General features: G+C 37.7%; 1 protein-coding gene across 3 annotated transcripts in view; it reads left to right on the top strand.

Moving 5' to 3' along the window:
• The window catches only part of LOC110858197 (atrial natriuretic peptide receptor 1), a 94,659-nt gene that overhangs the window by 29,319 nt on the left and 42,411 nt on the right, over positions 1–22,929 (top strand). Inside the window, exons 2-5 of one of the 3 annotated variants that reach the window (XM_035858614.1) lie at positions 17,117–17,602; positions 18,234–18,328; positions 18,393–18,552; positions 18,680–18,817. The exons of the other annotated variants lie outside the window; for them this stretch is intronic. Coding sequence (XP_035714507.1) covers positions 17,185–17,602; positions 18,234–18,328; positions 18,393–18,552; positions 18,680–18,817 — 811 coding nt within the window. The 5' untranslated portion in view covers positions 17,117–17,184. The remainder of the gene's footprint in view (positions 1–17,116; positions 17,603–18,233; positions 18,329–18,392; positions 18,553–18,679; positions 18,818–22,929) is intronic. 3 annotated transcript variants of the gene reach the window in all.

The raw sequence follows: 22,929 nt of genomic DNA, 5'->3' as shown, positions 1-22,929 counted from the left end.
TTCAATATTTCACATTACATAAGAACAAACCTGGTGGGATTGCAAATTTGTTTAAATTTGCAAATTTTACACATTTTATTTTTAGTCCTGGGAGGAATTGCATCATTGGAATTTTTGCAATTTTAGAGTTTCGATATGTAGCATTACACAAGAACAAACTTGACAATTTTTTTTACAAAATCCTGGCAGAAATTGCGATTTTATAATTTTATAATTTAGATATTCCATGCTAGAAAATAAGATCAGAGATTTTTTTTAATTTGTAAATTTTACAAAGTCCCGCGATAAACTGCATCATTGCAATTTTAGAATTTCCATATTTCACATTACAAAAGATCAGTGGAGATTCTGACGTTTATAACTTTACAAAAACGTGGGAGGAATTGTATCGATGTAATTTTAGAACTTTAAACTTTCAATGTTTTACTTTACATGGAAAAGCAAACTTTGTAGGCGTACAAATTTACAAAGTGTACAAAGACTTTGGAAGATTTGCATCATTCCGATTTTGAAATTTACTTACATGAAATAAATACCTGCACGAGTCAATATTTGAAAATGAAGGGAACTCCAAGTTTACAAGTCTTTAAGTCATCGTAATCGCATTACAGCTTGTAAAATGAAAATAATTCCACTCCAGATCTACGTTTCCATGGGGCTAAAGTGAGAACCAGGGTATATAAATCGGTAGCCATAGTTTCACTAATTTTTGACTTGTAGCGGATTTAATCTGATTTAAAAAAAGTGCACAATTTGAGAACAATTTTTAAAATTCTCAAAGTCGTTTGCTCTGAATAATTACGTCTTTAGTATAAAATCTAAACTTCCAAAATTTAGATGCTTCAGATCGTTAGCAGATTTTTCAATTTTTCGTGAAGTTATTTGGGCTGAATAATTACGTGCAAAATGTAAATGTACAAAATTTGGGAAGTAAATATTATTACTCTATTTTTCAATTTTTTAATCATATTCGTCAAGTTTCTTGGACTGAACAAATTCTTATTTTGCCCTAAATTTCAGTAATACAAGATACAGAGTCGAGTAAATGGTGTCTAATTAATTAGAGTTTATTAAGCCGAGATTAATTAGCACGTTGACAAAATATTAATTAAAGCCAAGGACGAGTCAATGTTCTCTTCGGGAATTAACGTAAGTGTAAAAAAGGTATTAAATAAATTAGTGCTTTTCTTAAAGGAAGGATTAAGTATTTTTTTACGAGGGAAAAAGTGAGACGTGCTCTTAATCCGGTGTCAATGGATGGAGGATGCAATCTCTCGCACATTTCACTGAAATCGCCAAGGTCAACGTGGCCAAAGTATGTTGGATTAATTTCTAAATTCCGGTGGGATGTTTTGGAGGAAAAGATCTGCACGTTTTTTTGTTTTACATTTGATAGTATTGACTTTTTTGTGCAACCTTTATGATTTGCTGTAAAAATTATGCGATTTTAATTTGCTCGCAGAAGATGATCTATTTTTTCAATATAATCATAATATGTCGTACAGAATTTTAAAATAAAGTCCCAGAGGAGAGAAATGTTAAAAAGATATGTTAATTTTCACGATAAATAAATACTCGTAATTATCATGAGTAAATAATTGTGTGGCTAAGGGAAAAGTACAAAATTGGCAAATTTTCAAAAAATGAAAGATTGGAAATTAATTTGCCAACTTGCACATGTCCTATTTACATAGTTTGCAAAATTATTTTGCCATGTGAGCTTGTAATGAGAACCCCCATTGTTCCTTGTGCATAGTAAAATTCTAGCAATGAAAACTTGTGAAAAAAGGGACGGAAAAAGGTAACTGGGGCGGGGATTTAAAACCATTTTTAGAAAAAAGTCGCCTTTTGGACATTCTGGTCTGAAAATATTTCAAATTCGTGTCACTGCTTGCTTTCTCCTCTAATCACATTTTGTGAGAGGAGGAACAACAACTCAATTAGTTTTAAGCTTCTCTCTCTCCCTGTTTCGCCAAGTGGCGGCAGATACCTTGAGTGGTTTCGCTAAAAACGGAGGTACCTTCGAGTAGACAGGGTTCCAGGAATCCAGGCATGATATATTCTTACCTGGAAAGCAGGATTTGATGAATCTGAGTTTCAGACAAATTAGTTGTGATTTTGAGGACAAAATGACAATTCTCAGGAATTGAAATTTTTTTAAAGTACAAAATCCTCGAGTCAAAATTTGAACAGCTTTCGTGCAAAATTGTTTTCTCAATTTTTTGCAGAAAAACTTTATTCAGGGCAATTTGTGCAGAATTATGCACATACGGTTCTCCAGAATAAAACGGATAAAAATTTTGGGCATGATTATTTTTTTATTTTTAAATTCTGTAGACTCGCATCTTCGCTTTTGTCAATTCCTGCAGAATTCGACACACCAATTTCCACTCGGGTTGCTAGGTTTCCGTTCACTTAAAATGTCTCAAAATCAGTTTGAAATGTAGAAACTGACTCCCTAAATTCTAATCCCACTCAAAACTCCCAATTTACCCAGGCCTTCCACACCCACGCACATTGTTTCTCAGATAAATCCATCCGAATACCTGGCCAAAGTCCAAAACTAATTTGAGAGACAAAAAACCAATTTATTTTCCCAGCATCGCTTTGTTAAGTCATCTCCTCCCTTTTACAGCAGTAAAATTTTTGTCGCGTATCTAGACACTAATGCATACACATTTTTTCTTCTCCATCCACCGGGTGGTCTGCACATGCATGTCATAAAAATCAGGGTGGTGGTCCTGCGAAAAGTACGGGGTGAATAATTTTGCACGAAATTTGGCGTAATTTTGGGGCGAAATCGTTCCCGTAGGACCACGTGGCCCACCTGCGAGTTCATGCAGCCGGCCTGGCTTCTCCAACTTTCTTGCCCTTAATTATCACGCTATTCATCCAATGGAACGAGAGAGAGATGATTATTTCGTCGTACATAATTAAATACGTAATAATTTGTATGGCAGTCGAGCGAAGAAATTGATTTTCTTGCTCGCTCGCAATAAAAGTTGAGCAACAAATATTGGTATGGATGAGATGATGTATGTGCCATGTGGATGGCCAGCTGTGTGCGATAAAAAATGGCATAAAACTTTGGCAAGAAATTGCTCTCGGAGAGGTCGGACGGGAAGGATGTGACTCAGAATGGAGGTCTCCCAGCAGATGCGGTCCGATTTTGGGCAAATTTGTGTGAATCGAGGACAAGTTTGATTAGGATGAAATTTGGGAAAGACAAGATCTCGTAATGGGCACGTTTGGCTGAGATATTTGCATCCGAAGAGGAGAAAATGAACAGTAAATTTTGGAAGTGTCACCATTTGGGCACTTTTCTCTTCTTCTGATGCAAATATCTCCGCCAAACGTGCGCATTGAGGCATCGTGTCTTTTGCAAATTTCATACTAATTAAATTTGCGAGCATGTTATTTCCACCATGATAGGTTTCGCACAGATATTTGCATCCGAAGATGATAAAGCACACCTTAAAATTGACTAATTTTATACTGTCCAAATTTATTGCGCATTTTCCCCTCTTCGAATGCAAATATCTGTGCCAAACTTGCGCATTGGGAGATCATTTCTTTTTCAAATTTCATACTAACTAAATTTGTTATCGATTGACGCTAATTTGCTAAAAATCTGTGAGCATACGTTGGGAGACCTCCGTTGTGAGAGAGAACTGGTACACAGGACAATGTGGTGACATCGTGGCTGTGAAGGAGTGAGGAAATATCGAATGGTCGAGTTATTTAAGAAATAATGTGTATTTAATGTGACACAATTTTATTTACGGATTTATTTTGTGCGATAATCTGCTGCTGGGTTAGATCATGTAGTTGGTCGGGTAGAAGATTGACTAAGTTAACCGAGGACAGAGAGGCAGACGTGCCTCATTCCGTCCCGAGGGAGAATTTTGGCCAAAAATGCAGACACAGGATGTTAAAGTTTTGTGGGAAACTGCATTTTTTTGCATTCTCATTTTTACGGCGTGGGGGGAATGGAAGGATAAATTTGGAATGAATTTTGCACACTTTTGTCCACAAAATGATATTTTTGTTTGTTGTAAATTTTCCATCTGAAATTTTGTAGGGCCCGACATTTTTTGTAAATGTATTCTAATTTTTGAAAATGTGTAACTTGCTAATACAATATTTTGGCTAGTTTTCCCGGTTAAATTATGCACCGAAAGGTCAGTTTCATGTAAATATTTGCATACACCGTTGCATTTTGACGTTGCATAGATCTCTAATTTTATTGGCGATCCCTAAAATTTGTGTATGAATATCTATTCGCTAATTTTTGGAAATGTGTTACTTGCCCCTAAAATATTTTGACGAGTAGATAAATTGTGCTAGGCAAGGTGAATTCGATGCAAATATTTATATTTGCATACACGGCAGACACACTGGTTTCGGGTTGCACGTTAACCTTTTAAAACGTACGGAGGCTTTTTGGCCTCCTTGGAAACATTGCGTTGCTGCGGGAGGAAGTCTTTTAGCCTCCTAAAATTTTCGGGCTTACTGCGGGAGGAGGTCAATAAACCTCCACGAATTTGTAGCTATGGTGCGGGAGGAGGTCTTTTAGCCTTAACCAAAATTTTTTATCCACTGCGGGAGGAGGTCAATAGACCTCGTTAAAAGAATTTTATTCGCTCTTCATAACCCATAATAATATTTTATGTCATAAAATAATTACTAGTTTTTTGATAAAATTTGCACAAAAAAACACTCGAATACAAAATTGTGAATTGTTAAATTTTCTACAATCACATTGCAAAGAATTTAAATGAGCAAAAATTTATTTTAAAATACTCAAAAAACCCTTCCCACAGTAACCGTCTATTTAGCGTTCCTCCTTTAACGAAACTAGATTTTCTCTTTGGAAAATTACTCCCGAATCATAACCCAATAATCACAGTAAATCTCCCGCGGTAACGCCTGGGTCATGTCATTATACACACGTTTTAAAAGGTTAACCTTGCAAAGTTGCTTAGTTGATCCTGTTCTGCCTTTATTTTTATTCAGGAAACTCATTACCTTTCAGAAATGATGGAATAAGCGAGACTCTGCTTTTTCCGAGGGAAATAATGGCATCCTTCTCCTCTTGCCCGCAGTGGCCGCGGAAGCCGTGGGGGACATGGGGGGACATTAACATTGCAGGATAGGGGTTTATATAACATGGGCAGATGATGGAGGCATCGAGCAACCGTGGGGTCATTTTCCCTCTGTCCCCACACTTCCGCGGCCACTGCTTGCCCGGCTTGGAGGAGGGCTGAACTCAATGAATCTTGTAAATGTTTCAGGGACTTTGACGACGACGAAAACGACGACATTTTTGCTACAATGTGGACAAAGAAATCCTTTGTTTTTTGGAAAAAAACGAGATAAAGAAAGTATTTGAAATTTGGTATTGGATTGCATTTTTGCCGTTGCATTGCATCGCATCGGGAAGACTTTGGTCGTGCTGAATCTCTTAATCTTAAAAGGGGGCCTGACCTGGTGGTGGAGAAAGGAAGAAAATCGTCGTCATTGTTAAGGGGAACGTTTAGTGGAAAGATGGAGAGATTGTGACGAAAGGAAAGCTCAGCTATTTTGTACTTATTCTTTTTGTGAAGGATGGATAAATACTCTAAATAATTTGAGAGAGAAATTTGGCACTCGAACGATGTTTGAGGAGTGGCGAAGTTTTTATTTGTTTCCACGAGAAAATGTAGGATTCGAGACTTTTAGTAGTGAATTTTTAACTTGGACTGAAATTATTGTGGGTTTAAACTTTAATTTTACATGAAATTATGTATTGCGCCAATTTTTGCATATCTTGAAATTTTAGCGTAACTTTTTCCAAGACTTCGCCAAGTGTTTGATGAACAACGATGGGATTCTGCTTGTCAGAAATTTACCAAACAATGTTTTTATTTCACAAAATTATGTCGCAAACTCATTCCCTCCATGAGAAGGCATAGCAACTAGGGATACATAATCGGTGGAAAGTAAATCAAAATGTGTACCTTTGTGAAATCATATTTCGCGAATAACTTGATTTTTTTAGTTCCGCAATTTTCGGAATGAATTAATTTCCTAGAAAGTAAGACGTTGTCGTGAGTACGCCCGTTGTTACAAGAAGAAATATGTAAATTCCCGAATTTCGCCCAAAATTCGACCCAATGACGTTTTTTGCAGCTTAACATTGAGTATGTCGTGAATACGCCCAAAGTTCGAATTTCACCCAAAATTCGACCCGATAACTTTTTTTACACTTTAACATTTAGTGCGTCGTGAGTACGCCCAAAGTTCGAATTTCACCCAAAATTCGACCCGATAACTTTTTTTACACTTTAACATTTAGTGCGTCGTGAGTACGCCCAAAGTTCGAATTTCACCCAAAATTCGACCCGATAACTTTTTTTACACTTTAACATTTAGTGCGTCGTGAGTACGCCCAAAGTTCGAATTTCACCCAAAATTCGACCCGATAACTTTTTTTACACTTTAACATTTAGTGCGTCGTGAGTACGCCCAAAGTTCGAATTTCACCCAAAATTCGACCCGATAACTTTTTTTACACTTTTATATTTAGTGCGTCATGAGTACACCCAAAGTGCGAATTTCACCCAAAATTTCACCCAATAGCCCCTTAATTTTTTCACCTTAATATTTAGTGTGTCCCTCGTTTTCTTTAAACCCTCTATTTTTTCCTTCCTCTCTTTCTTTGTTCGCGTATGTATTTACGTAATCGGGCGGCACGGTATGATTGCAGATAAAGAAGTAGAGAAAGGCCACGAAAGGTAAAAATAAAACTGTTTGTTTCTGCAGTTTGCAATTTTTAACAATAAAAAAACCAAGTAGGAACATCAAAGGTTGGAAAGAATAATAAAAGCGGGGAAATTTCACTACTTCAAAGTTGAGTGGTGAAAACATGGTATAAAAGCGGAGTAAAAAAGTTTTTATTAGTGTGTACTATGTACCACGGCACATTTCGGGGTCTTATTTCCTCAGGTGTGGCATTATTGAAGGGTGGGTGGACGTGGTAAAGTGGAAAAAACGTGACTTTACGGAGGAAAATTTCCTGAATTTTGAGATACTTAATAGGAATTTTGTTTAAATCTACTCCATTGGGGATAAGTTAGGAAATAGGGGATATAAATTGTGCTCTAAATAATGCGCTTCCTGCTGGATCCAAGTGGAAAAAAATGTGACTTTTTCGAGGAAAATTTCACGAATTTTAGTGAATTTTGTGATACTAGGAATTTAAAAATACATAAACTCCACTTGCTATAACTTAGAAAACGTGGAAATAAAATTGTGCGCAAAATATCACGTTTCTTTTTTAAGTGGAGTTCATGTATTTATTGTGGCATTACTGACGGTGGTTAAAGCAACAACCGGGTGGATGTAAATTGGGAAAAATGTGACATTTGTGACGAAAATTTGAAGAATTTTCAAGCGATACTAGAAATTTCCCGTGTTCTTGTAACAAATAAAGTCCAATGTAAATTAGCCAAATACATTCTGCACAAAATAATGCATTTCCTTTAAGCGAGATTGATGAATTTCACAGAAATCAATAGGTTTTCGTGCAAATGCAAGTTTTTGTTTTATCCGGAGTCTGGTAGAAAGGATGCGACTTCATTTTGAGCAAGACTTCCAGCGTGTCAGGTAAAGGAAACGTCTGTCATGTCGTGCAGAGCGGGGAAAGTCCTTGAGAGAGAGAGAGATCAAGTTTATTCATATTTATGATTCCGATGCACTCGTCAAAGTTTCTGAAGGGCGCGTTCCCATAACACGACGAAGACGACGACGACGCCACGGAATTGAAACTGTCAATGAGCCAATGCTCCAACCTAAAGGCTCACATTGGCTGAAAACCGAGGGGACGGTGAAACAGGATGCAGGCAGATTTTGCATAAATCGCACAGGTCAGAGTGACGTTTGGCGTTTCGCATGTCCGGTGGCGGAAAGTGCAAGGTGAAAGTATCTCGAAAAAGAAATAGAGCCAGATTTAGTTAGGGACAGTCGTGCAGAAAGTATGCGAGGCGGGTAAAAATTGCAGTGCCGAATTTTACAAAAATTGAGAAAAAGCTCGATGGATATTTTATTCTGATATATTTTTAACCAAATCCTGGCAAAATTTTCTATAGTTCTTTCTATAGAATGCTATTTGCATAATTCTGCATAATTTTATGCATAAGTCACTCTGCATAAAGCTTTCTGGATAAAATTGGACCAAATCTCTACAGGAACGCGGTTCAAAGTTTTACCCAGCTTTTTCTAGAGAAAATCGGGCCAAATTTCTGCATCAAACCTGTTCACACTTTTACTCGGTTTTCTCAGCAGAAACTCGGCCCGATTTTCTGCCGAGAAAACCGAATAAAAATGTAAATACGAAAAAAATTGAGCCAAATTTCTTCAAGAAACCCGCTCAAATTTTTACCCGGGCGCAGTTACCTGTCAAACAGAAAGCGTAGGGATAGTTGTGTGACGTCCTTTGCGCAGGATACGAAGGGCGGTTGGTAAGTGAAAGCAGGAGTCGGTGAGCATTTTATTGACTCATCCGATCGGATCGGAATGCTTTATTCATCACATTTATGGCTTGACATGGGCAGGATTGTGATGTGACCTCTCTCCCTCCGTGTCACGACTCGGTGAACAATTGCGACACGGCGACATGCGAGGTGGACATGTAATCTAGTAAAATATAAAAAGAGATGATGGACTCTCCACTTGTCACGCCACTTTTGTTTTACGACGTTTATCCATCTACGGCTAAATTTTAATCCTTATTGAACCGTGATACCTGTTTGAGCAGGAATTACTTTAACAGTTCGTATTGCTCAGGTAGCATATTTATTGTCAAGTTTTTATATGTGTAATTAGCACAGGGCGGATATGTAGTTACGAAAAAAATTGCGGAAGTATGTACACAAAAAATCAATGAAAATAAAAATTTTAGACAAATTTTCAGCTTTGAATTTATTATAGCTAAATTTCTTTGAGAAAAAAATTCGTCTCACATCATAGAAATTTTACAAAATATGTACTTATTTTTGAAAAAATATGTAAAAGATGTCCATATTTTTTAAGAAATTGGCAGAAATATTTATATCTGCAAACTTAGAAATATGTGACAAACTATAAAAATATTTTGAAATTTCTGTGATCTATTCAAGTTAGGGAACACACCCACAAAGTTTGACTATCGGTCGTTATCAAATGAAAAAGTTGGAAATAAATCCATATCCGCGCTATGATTAGTAATTAGTCGTCATCTGTAATTAGGAGAAAGCATTGATCAAAGCAAAGTTCAAGTTTGATACTATATTCACGCAACGGATTAATTTTTCCTTTTGGAGGTTCACTCTTTCAATCCATTTTGTGCTATTGGGTTGGAGACGTGTCCTTAATCCGGTGTCAATAGCGGACTTAATCTCGTCCATTCAGCGAATTCTTTAAGGTCAGGGGCGAAAGCGTGGGAAAATTAATTTCAGTTTATTAATCTCGTCTTTTTTTAGATGAGAATATTTGTACGGTTTTTTCATCATATTTACTTCGTCTTTGGGACCTTGGGTATGGAAATTATGACGAAATTTCACAGAAATTTTAGGCTTCAGTCAAATACAAATCACTTTGTCGAATTCTGCAGTAATTGAAAAATGTTCGAAGCATATTGTATTCTACATACTTTTTTTTATATAATCCTAGCCAAAATTTCCATGTGGTTTATTCTGCTGGACGGTATGTGCGTAATTCCGCATAGTTTTCTGCACAAATCAGTCTACGTAAAGTGTTTGTGCAGAAAGTTTTGCCAAATTTCTGCATGAAAACCATTCAAATTTGTATTAGTACACGTGGATCTTAGAGTTTGAGCACATTATAGAATTGACATTTTCTCAAGATTCATTTTCTTCTCAGTTTCCCCTGAGAGAATATATTGTTGGAAATATGATGCACAATAACAATGCACACGCGGAGACTAAAAAATGTGAGTGTAATAGATTTACATAAATTTCGCGAGTCTGTGAGAATGAGAAGAGTGGTTTTTCTGAGGGGAAAGAGAGAGACTCTTGTTGGTTATTAGGAAATCTGTCATTTACGAGATAAACGTGACACACACAGTCGGTTTTCCCCCTTCGCTCGCTGCCACTGAAACTGAGTTGATCCAGACGCTCAATTTCTCAAAGTAGAGGAGAAAGTGTGCAGAGAGGATGTCGATGGTTTGAGAGGAGAGAATAATTTATGTGGTGGGTAAAAAGGTGAAAAGTGGGAAAAAGTGTGATTTTCCAGGTTTTTACCACTATCGAAATGTGCGGGAAATGCGAAAAAGTGTGTTTTATGCCGTCTCTTGGTTGTAGAAATTCCTGTGTCGAATTCTGCAGTAGTGAATAAAAGGTTGCGGCATGTTGTATTCTGCATAATTTTTTGCATAATCCTCCAGAAATTTGAGTGGGTTATATTCTACAGAATGGTGTGCATAAATCGCTCTGTGTAAAATTTGGCCAAATTTGTGCAGAATAAAGCTGTTACCCTGGGCATTTTGAACCACGGAAAATCGGGCCAAATTTCTAATAATGTGCTGTTCAAATTTTTATTCTGGTACGTTTTGAATGAACCACTCTTATCACCGATTTCCCATTTTTCCCTTTAGGAAACCCTATTATTTGTCTCGAAATAGTGCCATTTGGCATGCACAGCCCCCGTTAAGAGACAAGAAGTGGAGAGCTACTGACTGGGAGGCTTTTCTTAAGCTCGCGTGACACAATATGTCAAATATTTCCGGCGAGAATCTATCCATCATGTTTCGGATTCAAAACGAGGGAAAGTTGGGAACCCGAATAAATTTCCCGTGTTGATTTGCCCTTTGCTTATTTCGGTTTTTTCCTGTATAAATAAGTACGTAGGCACATATACACTCTTAGAAAACTGGTGTTAAGTCATTACTGATCGGAGTACATGTATGCATGACTCTACCAGCATGGTAACAACATACATTACCGGTTAGCACTGTTGTGTCAATGAAAAATTTACCACTGAGAAACAAACTGCTACCAATCGAGTAGGAAGTTATTACCAAGTCAATCCCAGTACGGAGTATGTATCCGATTTTTTGCAGTGTTTACTTTGTGAAGCATGATATTGGACTGGAAATTGGAATATTAGTGGGTATTTTTATCAACATGGTAAGCAAACCTACCGCTGATTGCTGGGTGGTGGTCTTGATGGAGTCGAAAAATGCAATCTCATTTCGCAATGATCGTCGTACCACTTGGTCGTTTAATTTTGATGGAAAACGGGAACGAATAGGCATACATACACTTTGCAAAAATGTATAAGCTTCTGAGAGTAATTTTGAAATCTTTGGTTAAAAAAGTTAGTTGGTGGTTGGTTTATGTACGAGAAGACAATGCGGACCAGGAAATAAGGGACACTCCACGTGGCGAGTTCTGTGGTTTTTGCGATGCACGTGACGTGAATTCGGGTAAATTTGGAAAATTGGATGATTGTAGTAATTTGGGATGGGTTGCAGGAATTTTCGAGATGTTAGCTAATTCGTACATATGTTTTAGATAGAACGTTATAAACTAGGGGATTGGAGTAATTTCGACGAATTGTTGGGTATTGTTTAATTCGTAAATTTTGACGAATTTTGTTTTCAGCTGAGTTCTTTTTTGTTCTTTTTGACTATAATATTGACCAAATATCCTAATTCCATACTAGGTTAGGTACAAAAAATCAGCAAAATTCACAGCTTTTGAATTCGCAAATTTTGGCCAGTTTTGTCTCCACTTTTGTCATTTATAAGCCATAGTATCGACCAACATATTCAAATTCCATCCTACTGTTGCTAAAGAAATCCATAAATTTTGACTTTTCGTAAATTTTGGCCAATTTTGTCTCAATTTGTGTCATTTATAAGCCATCCAAAATGTCATAATCTCAAGCTGCCTAAAATCCCAACTTTCAGCACCCTGCTCACTCACTCGTCTAATGCGTATATTCTTCCTCGTTCGTCGTACCTAACGTGCCACGAGTTAACAAAATACTTAGCAATCTTCCCGCACTCACAGGAAGCAGGTTGCCATCAGCGGCAGTGCTAATTTGAAACGTAGCATCGCCTAATGAGCAGCGAAAGCATTTTCACCACTTTCACTCTTGGCGAAAGTGTTCCCAAAAATAGAACAGAAAGATTTGTTGTTGTTTCACCTTTCACTTTCTTTCTGGAATTGGCCATCTTTTTTTTCCTCCGTCCAGTGAAAGTTTGACCAACAGACACATGAAAAAATATTATTGTTAGCTTTTGGTTGGCCACTAAATCTTATAAGTGATCAGTGTGATCGGATCAAAGAAAAAAGAAAGTTTTTGCCTGCAGGGAACGTTCGTGTATTACGGCATCAAAAAAACAGATTTTTACACCACCCAACAGAGTTTAGTCGGATATCCATTTTTAGATAAGCCGTGACCCGATCCAATCCGACTGGATATTTTTTATTACGAAAACAAATCAGATATTTTTGATATTTTTTCCATCCAAAAACTGGTGGGATCGGATCGGGTATTTTTTAAAACCCAAAAGACGGATATTTTTAATCCGGAAAAAGAATGGGATTGGATCGGATGTTTTTTTAAGCCAAGAGGAATCGGATCGGATCGGTTTTTACGGAACGTTGAGCCGACTAAACCCACTCACTCCTTCCCGATTCTACTGATGCTAAGCTTAATACGAGTAAGATAGACTACCCAAAAGTACCCACCCACCTTTTGCTGGCGTAATTTATGGACGTTCCCTTCCCCGGCTGGTGGAGTGGAAGGAGTTGTGTAACAAAAGGCGACTGGAGGGAAAGTTTTTAACAGAGTTTTTGGAGAAGAAGAAAAGAAGAGAAAGTCATCGTTTGAGGACACGACTGTCACTTTCAATTAATGTCCGATACAATTTAACCCCCGTCTCAAATATCTTCTTTCACTCTGTGAATGACTTTCGCCAGGGGGAAGGCAGCAGGGAATGAGTTTTATCCATGTCGTGATGATATTATTAGGGTAGGAAAATCCGATTTTTCTCGTTTTGTAAAACCGGTTAAAAACAATCGTACTGTTAGATTGGATTTTGAGTAAAATCGGTTGTGGAATACGATTTCCCTAAATTCATGCCAAAATTTTGTGGTGTTGTGAATTTTAGTAGACCATGGCTTAAAAAATTTTATTTCGGCTAGTTTTGGAAAAAATTGAAGAAAACTCAGAGTAAAAATTTGAAACAATTTCCTGCAAAAATTTGACTTATTTGAAAAATTTGACAAAAATTTGTTTTCCGCAGAACTTTATGCAGGGCGATTTGTAGAAAAATCTCCGCAGAATTACGCACTTACCGTTCTGCGGAATAAAACCTACAGAAATTGTGTGCAGGATTATGTAATATAAAATTTCAGAATACAATATGCCTCGAGCTTTTGTTGATTACTGCAGAATTTGACAGTGATTTCTACTTGTGTGACAGTTTTGCGAAAGTCTGCAAAAAATCGTCTAGACGGAAAGTCACCTGATCGGTGACATAATTTCTGCACAGCGTAGATCAAGGTGGGCAGACTGGATAAAAGTAATTCAGGGTCGATTGGGTTCTTTTTCTACTCACTTATTTCTTGACAGGGGAATGGGGCAAAAAATGGCTATGATTCCTCTTCCCTCCAATTTGCCCCCTAATAAATAAGTCAGAGATGACAAAATACAATCTCTCATTTTTAGACAGGTTGACGAATTTCTCTGGATTGCAACTTATGATCTCAGAAATCTCGGTGTTCTCTCTCGTGGGAGCAGATTTTGGCCAGTTTTATTTATAACGTGCTCAACTATTTATTAAATTCATTACGATGTCAAGATTAGGAATTGGTGAAACTGCCCGAGTAAAAATTTCTGCAGAAATTTGGAACGATTCTCGGAAGAAAAGCTTTACGCGATTTGTGCAGAAAAATATGTAGAGTTATGCACATTCAGTTTGGGAGAATAAAACAAATCGAAATTTTGGGGAGGATTTTGGAAAAAAGTATTCATCGAGGTTTTGTCGATTACTGCAGAATTCGACACAGTGATTTTTTACTCGGGTCTTACATTTCCTGGTTTATTTCTTGCTAAAAAACTCAGACTTGTTGAACAAAATGAGTAACTAAGGCTGGATTATTATCTAAATCTTAACGTGGATCATGGTTTTGGTGAAATTACAGATATGTATTTTTTTACGAGAAAATTCCTTGATTCTCGTTTCTCTTTTTACCCTTGTTACTTTTTCCCCTGAATTTTTCATCCTTCAAAGAAGAAAAGGAAGTCCGTCGTTTCTGAGACTTTTTCCTTAAAAGTCTTTAAACCCCATCCACTTTCACTCTTCTTCTTTTTTGTGAAGATCTCACGAGGACAAAAGTCAGGACATTATTCTCTTTGACCACTATTTTCTAGGTTTCTTTCCTCTTCGACCTCTTGACCGTGGTGGTGGTAGTTCAAATAAATAGTAAATCGTTGGGGCCTTGCGGAGAAAATGTCGTCATTTAATCTTTAACCACTCACAATGGAGGCGTATGCACTCCAAACTAGTCTCAATCTACCACAAATTTAATCAGTATGACATTTGCAAAGGGCACGATCTCCCAATGGACACGTTTCGCAGAAATATTTGCATCCAAGGAGGAGCAAACGCGCCTTAAAGCTGACAAATTTTCCAAATTTACCGCGCGCTTTCTCCTCTTCGGATGCAAATATCTCCGCCAAACCTTTTCGTATTGAGAAGTCGTGTCTTTCACAAATTTCACGCTAATTAAATTTGTCCTCGATTGACACTAATTTGCTCAAAATCTGTGCATGAGCATACGCTAGGGGAGGTCCATTAAGTCAGTCACGTGGAGGATATACGACGACATAAAGATGTCCCTCCATTTCTTTACGTTGCTGGACTGGACGACGAAAATCTACTTATTTTTCTGCGTAGTGAGGAAGAAGTCAGTTCATCGGAATGAATGGGTTACATATGCTCTGAGAGATTTAAAAGATTTTCATTTCAGCAAATATTACAAAAATATAGCTCTACATACATTTTGAACAAAGGAAGAGAAAGCTAAGCCGACTGGCTGGTGGGATGCGAGGAAGTAAGAGATCAAGTAGGTCACGACAGTGTAAAAGAATCTGGTGGTCCATTGAGTGATTAGTTACTGGTTGGTTCCTTTATTTAGTAATGAAATTCTGACTCTGAGCGGATTATGTGATGTCTTACTTATTTGATGAGATTATTTGAGGGGACAAGGAAGAAATGAAATTATTTTGTAAGCCGTGTCCACGGGTAAATTAAATATGAGGAAGAAAGCGGCATAAGTAATGTGGAGAGAATTTTCAATAAATATTTTGTATGAGGTTTCTTGTGAAACTGATCGGGATTCAGATATGTCTTGGGTTTGGGAAGATTTAATGTGACACCGTTAAAAGGTCAAGGTTTATACGGAATTTATGCCGGATGTAGAAAAACTAGGAGGAAAATAAACGAAGAAAGTTTAAATTGTTATATTTTTGTATATTTTTGAGACTAAATAGTGGTTAAAGTGACCTAGATTAAATTATTTGTCGTAATTAGGACCACATTATCATTTTCTTATGAAAAAAGTAATATTTATTCTTGTCATGTCTTCACAGGTTGAACGACGTCTTAGAAAAATTGTCCGAATAAAAATTTTAACAGTTTTCATGCAGAAATTTGGCCCGATTTTATGCAGAGCGATGTGTGCAGAATTATGAATATATCGTTCTGCAGAATAAAACCGATAGCAATTTTGAGGAGGATTATTTTTTTAAAAAAATATGCAGAACTCAATGCACATCGAGCTTTTAATAATCACGGCCTTCCACCCAGAGTAATTTCTACTCGGGCATTCAATGAAATTGTATACGTTTTAGGGGTCATCCATAAATTATGTCCTGCAAAAAATTGCAATTTTCTAGACCCCCCTCCCCCCTTTAACATGTGTCACATAGGCATGATATCATTGGAGCCTTGGACCCCCCTCCCCCTTCTCGCGTGACATACTTTATGGACCTTCCCTTAATGAAAGACAGGGTATCGATAAGAACAAATTTACATACTCTCTTCATAAATAAATATATTACATTTCGCCACGGTAAATTCTGAATGAATTTTCTCCATTGTTTTACCCCTTATATATTTTGTACCTGGGCAATAAATTCGTGAAACAGGAGAATCCGTATCCTTAAATGGAGGTGACTCTCGATACGATACGATACGAATGTTGTACGGAAGGAATGGAATGTGGCCAAATAAAAATGAATTGCGTGGAAAGAAAGCAATACATAGAGAGAAAGCGGAGAAAGTTGTATTATTAAATTCTCCTCGAAGAAGAGAGAAAGCAGTGAAGGAAAGGTATTCGTGTATTTATTTATTGTTTATTTCGCTGACTTGTTACACTTTGTGGGCATGTTGGGTCCATTTATCTCTCACTTTCGCCCTGATTTATTATCGGCAGTTTTTCGAAATGGGCCACATTCCGATAATTGTTTCCAGAAAATAATGGGGTATAAAAAATAAAATGTTACAAATCTGAATTTGGCGGGATATTATTTTTGACGGTTTATTTACCCGCGATATAAATCGTTATTTAGAGTGACGTTATGTTATGATTTAGTAAAATTAATTCTTAGGTGTACATTCTTAAAATTAGGTAACGTGATAAATTTGAATTTGGCGGGAATTAATTTTTATCTGGGATGCTAAGCCAAATTGCTACCCGGGTAAAAATTTGAAGGGGTTTTCTGTGGAAATTTGGCCCGTTTTTATGCAAAGTTGAAAACTATCCGCAGAATTATGCAGAATAAAACTCACAGAAATTTTCTGCAGGATTATGTAAAAAAAATCAGAATGCAATATGTATCGAGCGTTTTTCGGTTACTGCAGAATTCAACACACTGATTTCTGCTCGGGTATTTAAAGTGATATTTTATGAATTAATTGTTACTCCCTTGGCATCTGTGAAACTGAAAGGAATTCGGATCTTGCTCGAGGAACGTAATGAATTGTGTCGTTTGTTACATGACTTTCTCCGCTTGGAAGAGAAAGCAGGACTTGATGTGCTTGTGGTCGTATCTATTTTAGAGGGAAATCTATGAAGCGGGCCTTTCTCTTTCAAAATGAATAATACTCTGTAACCGTGTCCCATCAAAATGTCGTGGTTGCCATGGGAACTCGTAATTTTCATCGTGGTTACCATAGTGATGGGGAAATCGGCTCCGTTTCCGGGTTTAACTTCAGTTCACTTCCCGCGTCGAAACAACGACTCGAAAATTTCGGCATTTCGTCAAGGTCATAACCTTTACGGGGATGATGACCTCGTCACCTTGCAAAACGACGAACCCCGAAAATTAGTGAAAATCGGGGTATTAGCGCCGGAAGGAGCGGTTTCACCGATGGAGCACTACTCCATGTCGAAAGTGCTCCCCTCCATCATGTTGGCCGTGCGGTCTGACCGGATTTCCAGCCTTTTGCCAGGTTATCGGTTTGAAATTAATCATCGGAATACAAACTGTTCCTCGACACTCGGTCCGCTCGCGGCGTTTGAGTTTTACATCAATAAAACGGCCGGTAATTGAAATATTTAATGTATGTAGGACGGGATAACTCATCGCCAAAATAAGCACATTTTTGATCATTTCTGGGAATTTATTTTAAAATTCTGAACAACAAATTTGTAGAGCAGGGAGTTGCCAATTGAAAAAAATATACACTCCAGATTTTGAGTTTTTGCAGGAGATTTCAAGGTTAAGAAGCTTTCTGCAAAAATGATCAAAACTGGCTAAAAACTCACCTCTATTCTATCAATCAACTCACTGCCTATAAATTTGTCGCCCAGAATTTTAAAACAAGTTCCCAGAGACAAGAAATGATTAAAAATGTGTTGATTTTTACGATTTTGGTGACGAGTAATCGAGTCCTACACTCTAAGAAATTTTACCACCAGCGCGGTGGTCATATGTGACTCTACCGGCAGGTGGCAGAAGACCACCGGATGGTGGATGCCCATCACCAGCTTAGTGATGATCAATCACCGTGCGGTGGTGCAGTTGTCACCTTGCGGTGGTTGCAGCTGTCACCATTCCGGAAGAGTCACATATGACCACCGCGTGGTGGTAGTGTTATCACCAGGTTTCTTAGAGTGTATGTTAAACTTGATGGTAAAAATGGCTGGATGATTGTTTTTTTCTGTGGTGTTTAGATGTTTTCTTGGGCCCCATGTGCGATTATGTGATTGCACCTGTAGCCAGATATGCGGGACATTGGGGAATTCCTGTCCTGACGGCGGGTGCACAGGTTTGAATGTTAATTCTTTTGGGCGGGAAAGGAGATATAATATTAACGGAGTGGATTTCATTAGGCGGACGCATTTCGTCACAAGCATGACCAATACCCCACGCTTACGAGGATGGCGGGATCTTACGCTTTAGTCGGGGAAGCGTTTCACGCTATTCTGGCGAGATTTGGGTGGCGCCATGTGGCGTTGTTCTATCACAACCATGCCGTCGGGTCGGGGAAAGGTGAGACAATTATTTCGGAGAAAATTGTCCTCGAAGAAATTTAAATTTACTGGAAATTTTGCATTTCTTGGGGAACAATTTATTCAAAATTTTGTTACCATGCCAACTAAGCTGGATTTATGTGTAGGTCACTCTCTGTGTCACTTTTCCCTGGGGACGATCTACTCCGCCCTGAACAACACGCCGGTTCACAGGAGCTTTGACGAGACGCAGGAACACTTCAACTTTCACGATGCCCTCAGATCCATCGCGGCCACGGCGAGGAGTGAGTCGAAACAAGTTGTGGCTTAAATTCAAGACACATGTAATCTGTACACGTGTGTAGGGTTTCGTACATATCGCATTTCCCGCCTAAAATAGTTTGGGGGAAAAATGAAAAAAACGGATTTTATATTTTTTTTAATTTCTCTCACAATGATGGTATTTCAGTGTATGTTCTTCGGTTTTGAACAAAAAATCTGTACACGTATTTATGTAGAGTTTTGTATTTATTATATATCCCGGCTAGAAAATTTTGGGGAGAAGTGAGAAAAAAAGACAAGGCGGGATTTATAAATTTATAAATTACTCTTGCAATGAAGCTCTTTCAGCGTATCCTCTTCGGTTTTGAGCACAAAATCTACACAAATTTATGCAGTGTTGCTCCCACAAACTCCCACTCCCACGTGGTAAAAACCGATTCGGTTCGAACACAGAAATCGTCATAACCATAACTTTTACTTAGGACCACCCTCCACTCTTGGCCTGTTGACGGAATGGGTTTGAAAATGATGATGTATACACGAGGTCGCGGAGAAAGTAGGGACTTTCACCCACTTCTCTCCTCGATTTGAGGGCCTTGCGAAAAGTATGTGGTCAAATTTTTGGTACGGCAGATGGCACACCCATTCATTGCTCCCTTAATATTTATAAAGATCTTCTGAGACATTTGCATTTCCCAGCCAGCTTTGACCGGTTCGTTATAAATACCAGTCTCTGAACTTCTTGCGGTGTAATTAAGCTAATCAAGTGGGCTATTCTGGTAAACAAAAGTAGCCGAGGAGGAGGAGGAGGTTAATTTAATGACGTTTTGTGTAGGATTATTGACCTGGTAGAAACATAGGATTCAAGTCTGGGGAGAAATCTGGGATTTCTGGATCTAATTCTGGATTCTCAGAGAGAGTGAAAGCCAAGTCAAGCCAGGCTTTTGTCTTTCTCTTTACTCACGCTGATTTGATCCTCCCGTTGAGAGAAGGAATAATCAAAGAAAATCTTGTACCGGGGAGGGTTCTGCAAAAGTGGTGTCTTCAACGTGCACATAAGGCACAATTCGTGAAAAACATCGAATTCGTAGCGAATCTTGAATTGTAGCGAATTCAGAGGTCATTTCGCTGCGAATTTCTGGACGATTTTTGTGCCGAGCCCGCTAGGATGTGCAGTGCACCACGATATGCTACCTTGGGGGTTTTGGTGGGTTTTAGGGCGAGAAATATCAGCAAAGCCCACGGGTTTTTGGGGTAGTCAGGGTTTTCAAATTCAAAATACGAGTAATATCTGATAACATGACAATTAGTTTTAGTTTTCCAAATTTAGTATCAATTAGTTTTCCAAATTTGATTGAATGTACGAAAACTATGAATTTTCACAAAATGTGTACGTTTGATGCTCGAATGCTCGAATTTCTTTGAGCAAAAAAAATTCATTTCGTATCATTGAAATATTAGGAAAATATGCATATCCGTAGTCTTAAAAAAATGCCGGAAATAATTTAATGTCTGTAAACCTAGAAACATGTTCAAATATGTAACATATTTAGAACATTTTGTGCTCTATAGGATTTAAGCAACACGCGGACAAAGTTGACCATCAGTCGTCATCAAATGAAAATGTTTAAACTAAATAAATACCCGTGCTTTGATTTGAGTTGATTTTTAATGAAAAAAGTGTAATTTCGCAAATTGAAAATATTTACATTCTGATAAAAAACCATACCTACTTTTTCCTAGGAATTTATCCTCTGAACTTAATTTTAAGCCGTCTCGTCTGCACGGCCCCGCTGAAGAATTGGTTGTTTCACCAAAATGAAAATATTTTGTCCTCTTGCTTCCTTTGTTAAGGCAATCGTTTCTCTTTGTTTACGTAGCCGAGGTTTTGGTGGCTATTGATTCAGCGGCGGGGAAGTCAACATTGAGGAAGGAAAATGACCACAATGTCGGTATAATGGGTTCCACTCGATGATATTTGCGATTCGCCATGCTTTTAGTTTTCATTAGACGGACGGATTTTCGCTCAGGTGGGCAATTTCTGGTCGAAAGAGAGAGCGATTTCTATTTGCAATTGGAGGATGAAATAAATGTCAAGGTTACGGTGGCGGCGGGATGGGCTTAATTGGGGTTGGCCTGCTTTTGTGGGAGGGAGGTTTCGGAGCGCTAAGTGGGACGCTGCGTCGTTTGTGCGGAGAACAGTGAAAATTAGTGAAAATGTTGAGCCTCATTTCAACCCAAATTGAATTCAGATTAGAGTAAAGAATTAGGTAGGTCAGAAAATGGTGGTTGATTACCTCATGAATAATTATTCGAACAAATTTGAATTTCGGGGTAAACAAGTGTTACGAAACAGGGTTGTAATCACATTAATGAAAGTGTTATATATAAGTGTACAAAATTTACAAATTTGCAAATCTTGAAGGGTCATTGTTAAAATCAATACAGTTTTAATCATTCTCGGCTCTGGGAATGCTTTTTAAAATTTGTAGAGCGAGGAGTTGCTAATTTAAAAAATGTACACACCAGATTTTGGCAGATTAAAAAAAAAGAGATTTCAAGTTTAAGATGCCTTCAGAAAATTGGGCCTCATCGAAACTGGCTTAAAAAACTCGCCATTCAATTAATCAACTTACTGACTACTAATTTGTCATCCAGAATTATAAAATAAATTCCCAAAACCGAGGAATGATTAAAAATGTGTGAATTTTAACAATTTTGATGATGAGTCATCCAGTCATATGTTAAATACATGTCATGTCAAGCTTTTTTGGTTTCAAATCCCGCATGAAAATCGAGTAAGGCACAACTTGCTTTACTTTTTACCGCACAATCACAACTGTGGGCAATTATCCTGCCAAGGAGAATGGACCAATTTTCATTCACCGGGTCGATTTTCATCATTGATATTTCAAAAAATAATGTAATTAGTATAAATAGATTTTAATTTAGTGAAAGGTTCCATTTATACGGTAAACAAAAATCTGGTCGTCACGAGGACACGAAACTTTGACCTTTTGAGTCTTTTAAACCAGTAATTAGTTTCTCTAATTAGTCGCCTATTCTTCCTACACGCGTTACGTGGGTGAAAACAGTATGTGCAGAATAATAACATGTCATTTCGTTGCATAGATACGCAGCGAGGTGGAAAATCACCCTCAAAATCGCATCACTTCCAAAACTTTCTCTTTACCAAACGTATCGAATTATTTGGTCAAATATGATATTTCTGAGCTTCGTATCAGTATTTGGTTTCTTGCACTTCAGAAAATTTTCAAGTTTTTTTTCAAAATCTTCAAAAGATTGCTCGATTTCTTTTAGTTTTTTTTGTTCGCCTGAAAAAATTTTGCAGACAAACAACAACTTGTTGAGATGCATTTCTGGAGAAAGGAAGGCGGATGTCGGAGATGGAGATTGATATGCAATTCAAATCAGATCCTTCTTCTCCGGAAATGTGGATAGAGATGGAGTGAGACATGTACGAGTCGTGACGTGATTTGATATCGAAAATCAAAAAAATTGGTGTGTAGTCTTTGCATTTTCGAGAGAAAGGGGGGGCTCTGCGGGAGGGATGAGGATTTGAGGCAGAGACATAAATTTATAATCTCACCCTACCCGTATTTCTGTAAAAAATGCAAATTTCTAAATCTAAATTTACGAGTTTTCAGATAAGTGCTAATTTCACACGGCAATGTAAAGTTAATTGTTCGTATTTACTACAAAATTGCCAATTTGAAAAAATCACTTTTGAGGAAATATATTGTGAAAAAAATGGTAGGGAGTTGGACGTTTTTAAATTTGTAATTTTGTAGTATCAAAAATTAACTTTGTATTAAAGTAGAAAACGTTGCATTTACCTCAAAACTCGTGAAATTGATGCCATTTGAGAAATTTGCATTCAAATGGATTGAATTGAGGTAAAGTGAGATTTAAAATCGATGATAGCATTATTCACCTTAAGGTTGACCCAGTTTGGGTTGAAATGACAATTTATAAGCACTGTCAGTGTGTTGGGATTCGTTGTGCATGGCCCGTCACGTCCGGGATGAAGGGAAGTGGAGGAGGCAGATTTTGGTGGATAGCTTTCTCCACAAATAGACACGACTTTCTCCGCGGAAATGCATATCCACATACA

This window comes from Folsomia candida, unplaced genomic scaffold (genome assembly GCF_002217175.1).
Source record: "Folsomia candida strain VU population unplaced genomic scaffold, ASM221717v1 Fcan01_Sc020, whole genome shotgun sequence".
NCBI classification, from domain to species: domain Eukaryota; kingdom Metazoa; phylum Arthropoda; class Collembola; order Entomobryomorpha; family Isotomidae; genus Folsomia; species Folsomia candida.
The sequence above is the reverse complement of the archived record's forward strand: the minus strand, read 5'-3'. Positions and strand labels throughout refer to the sequence as shown.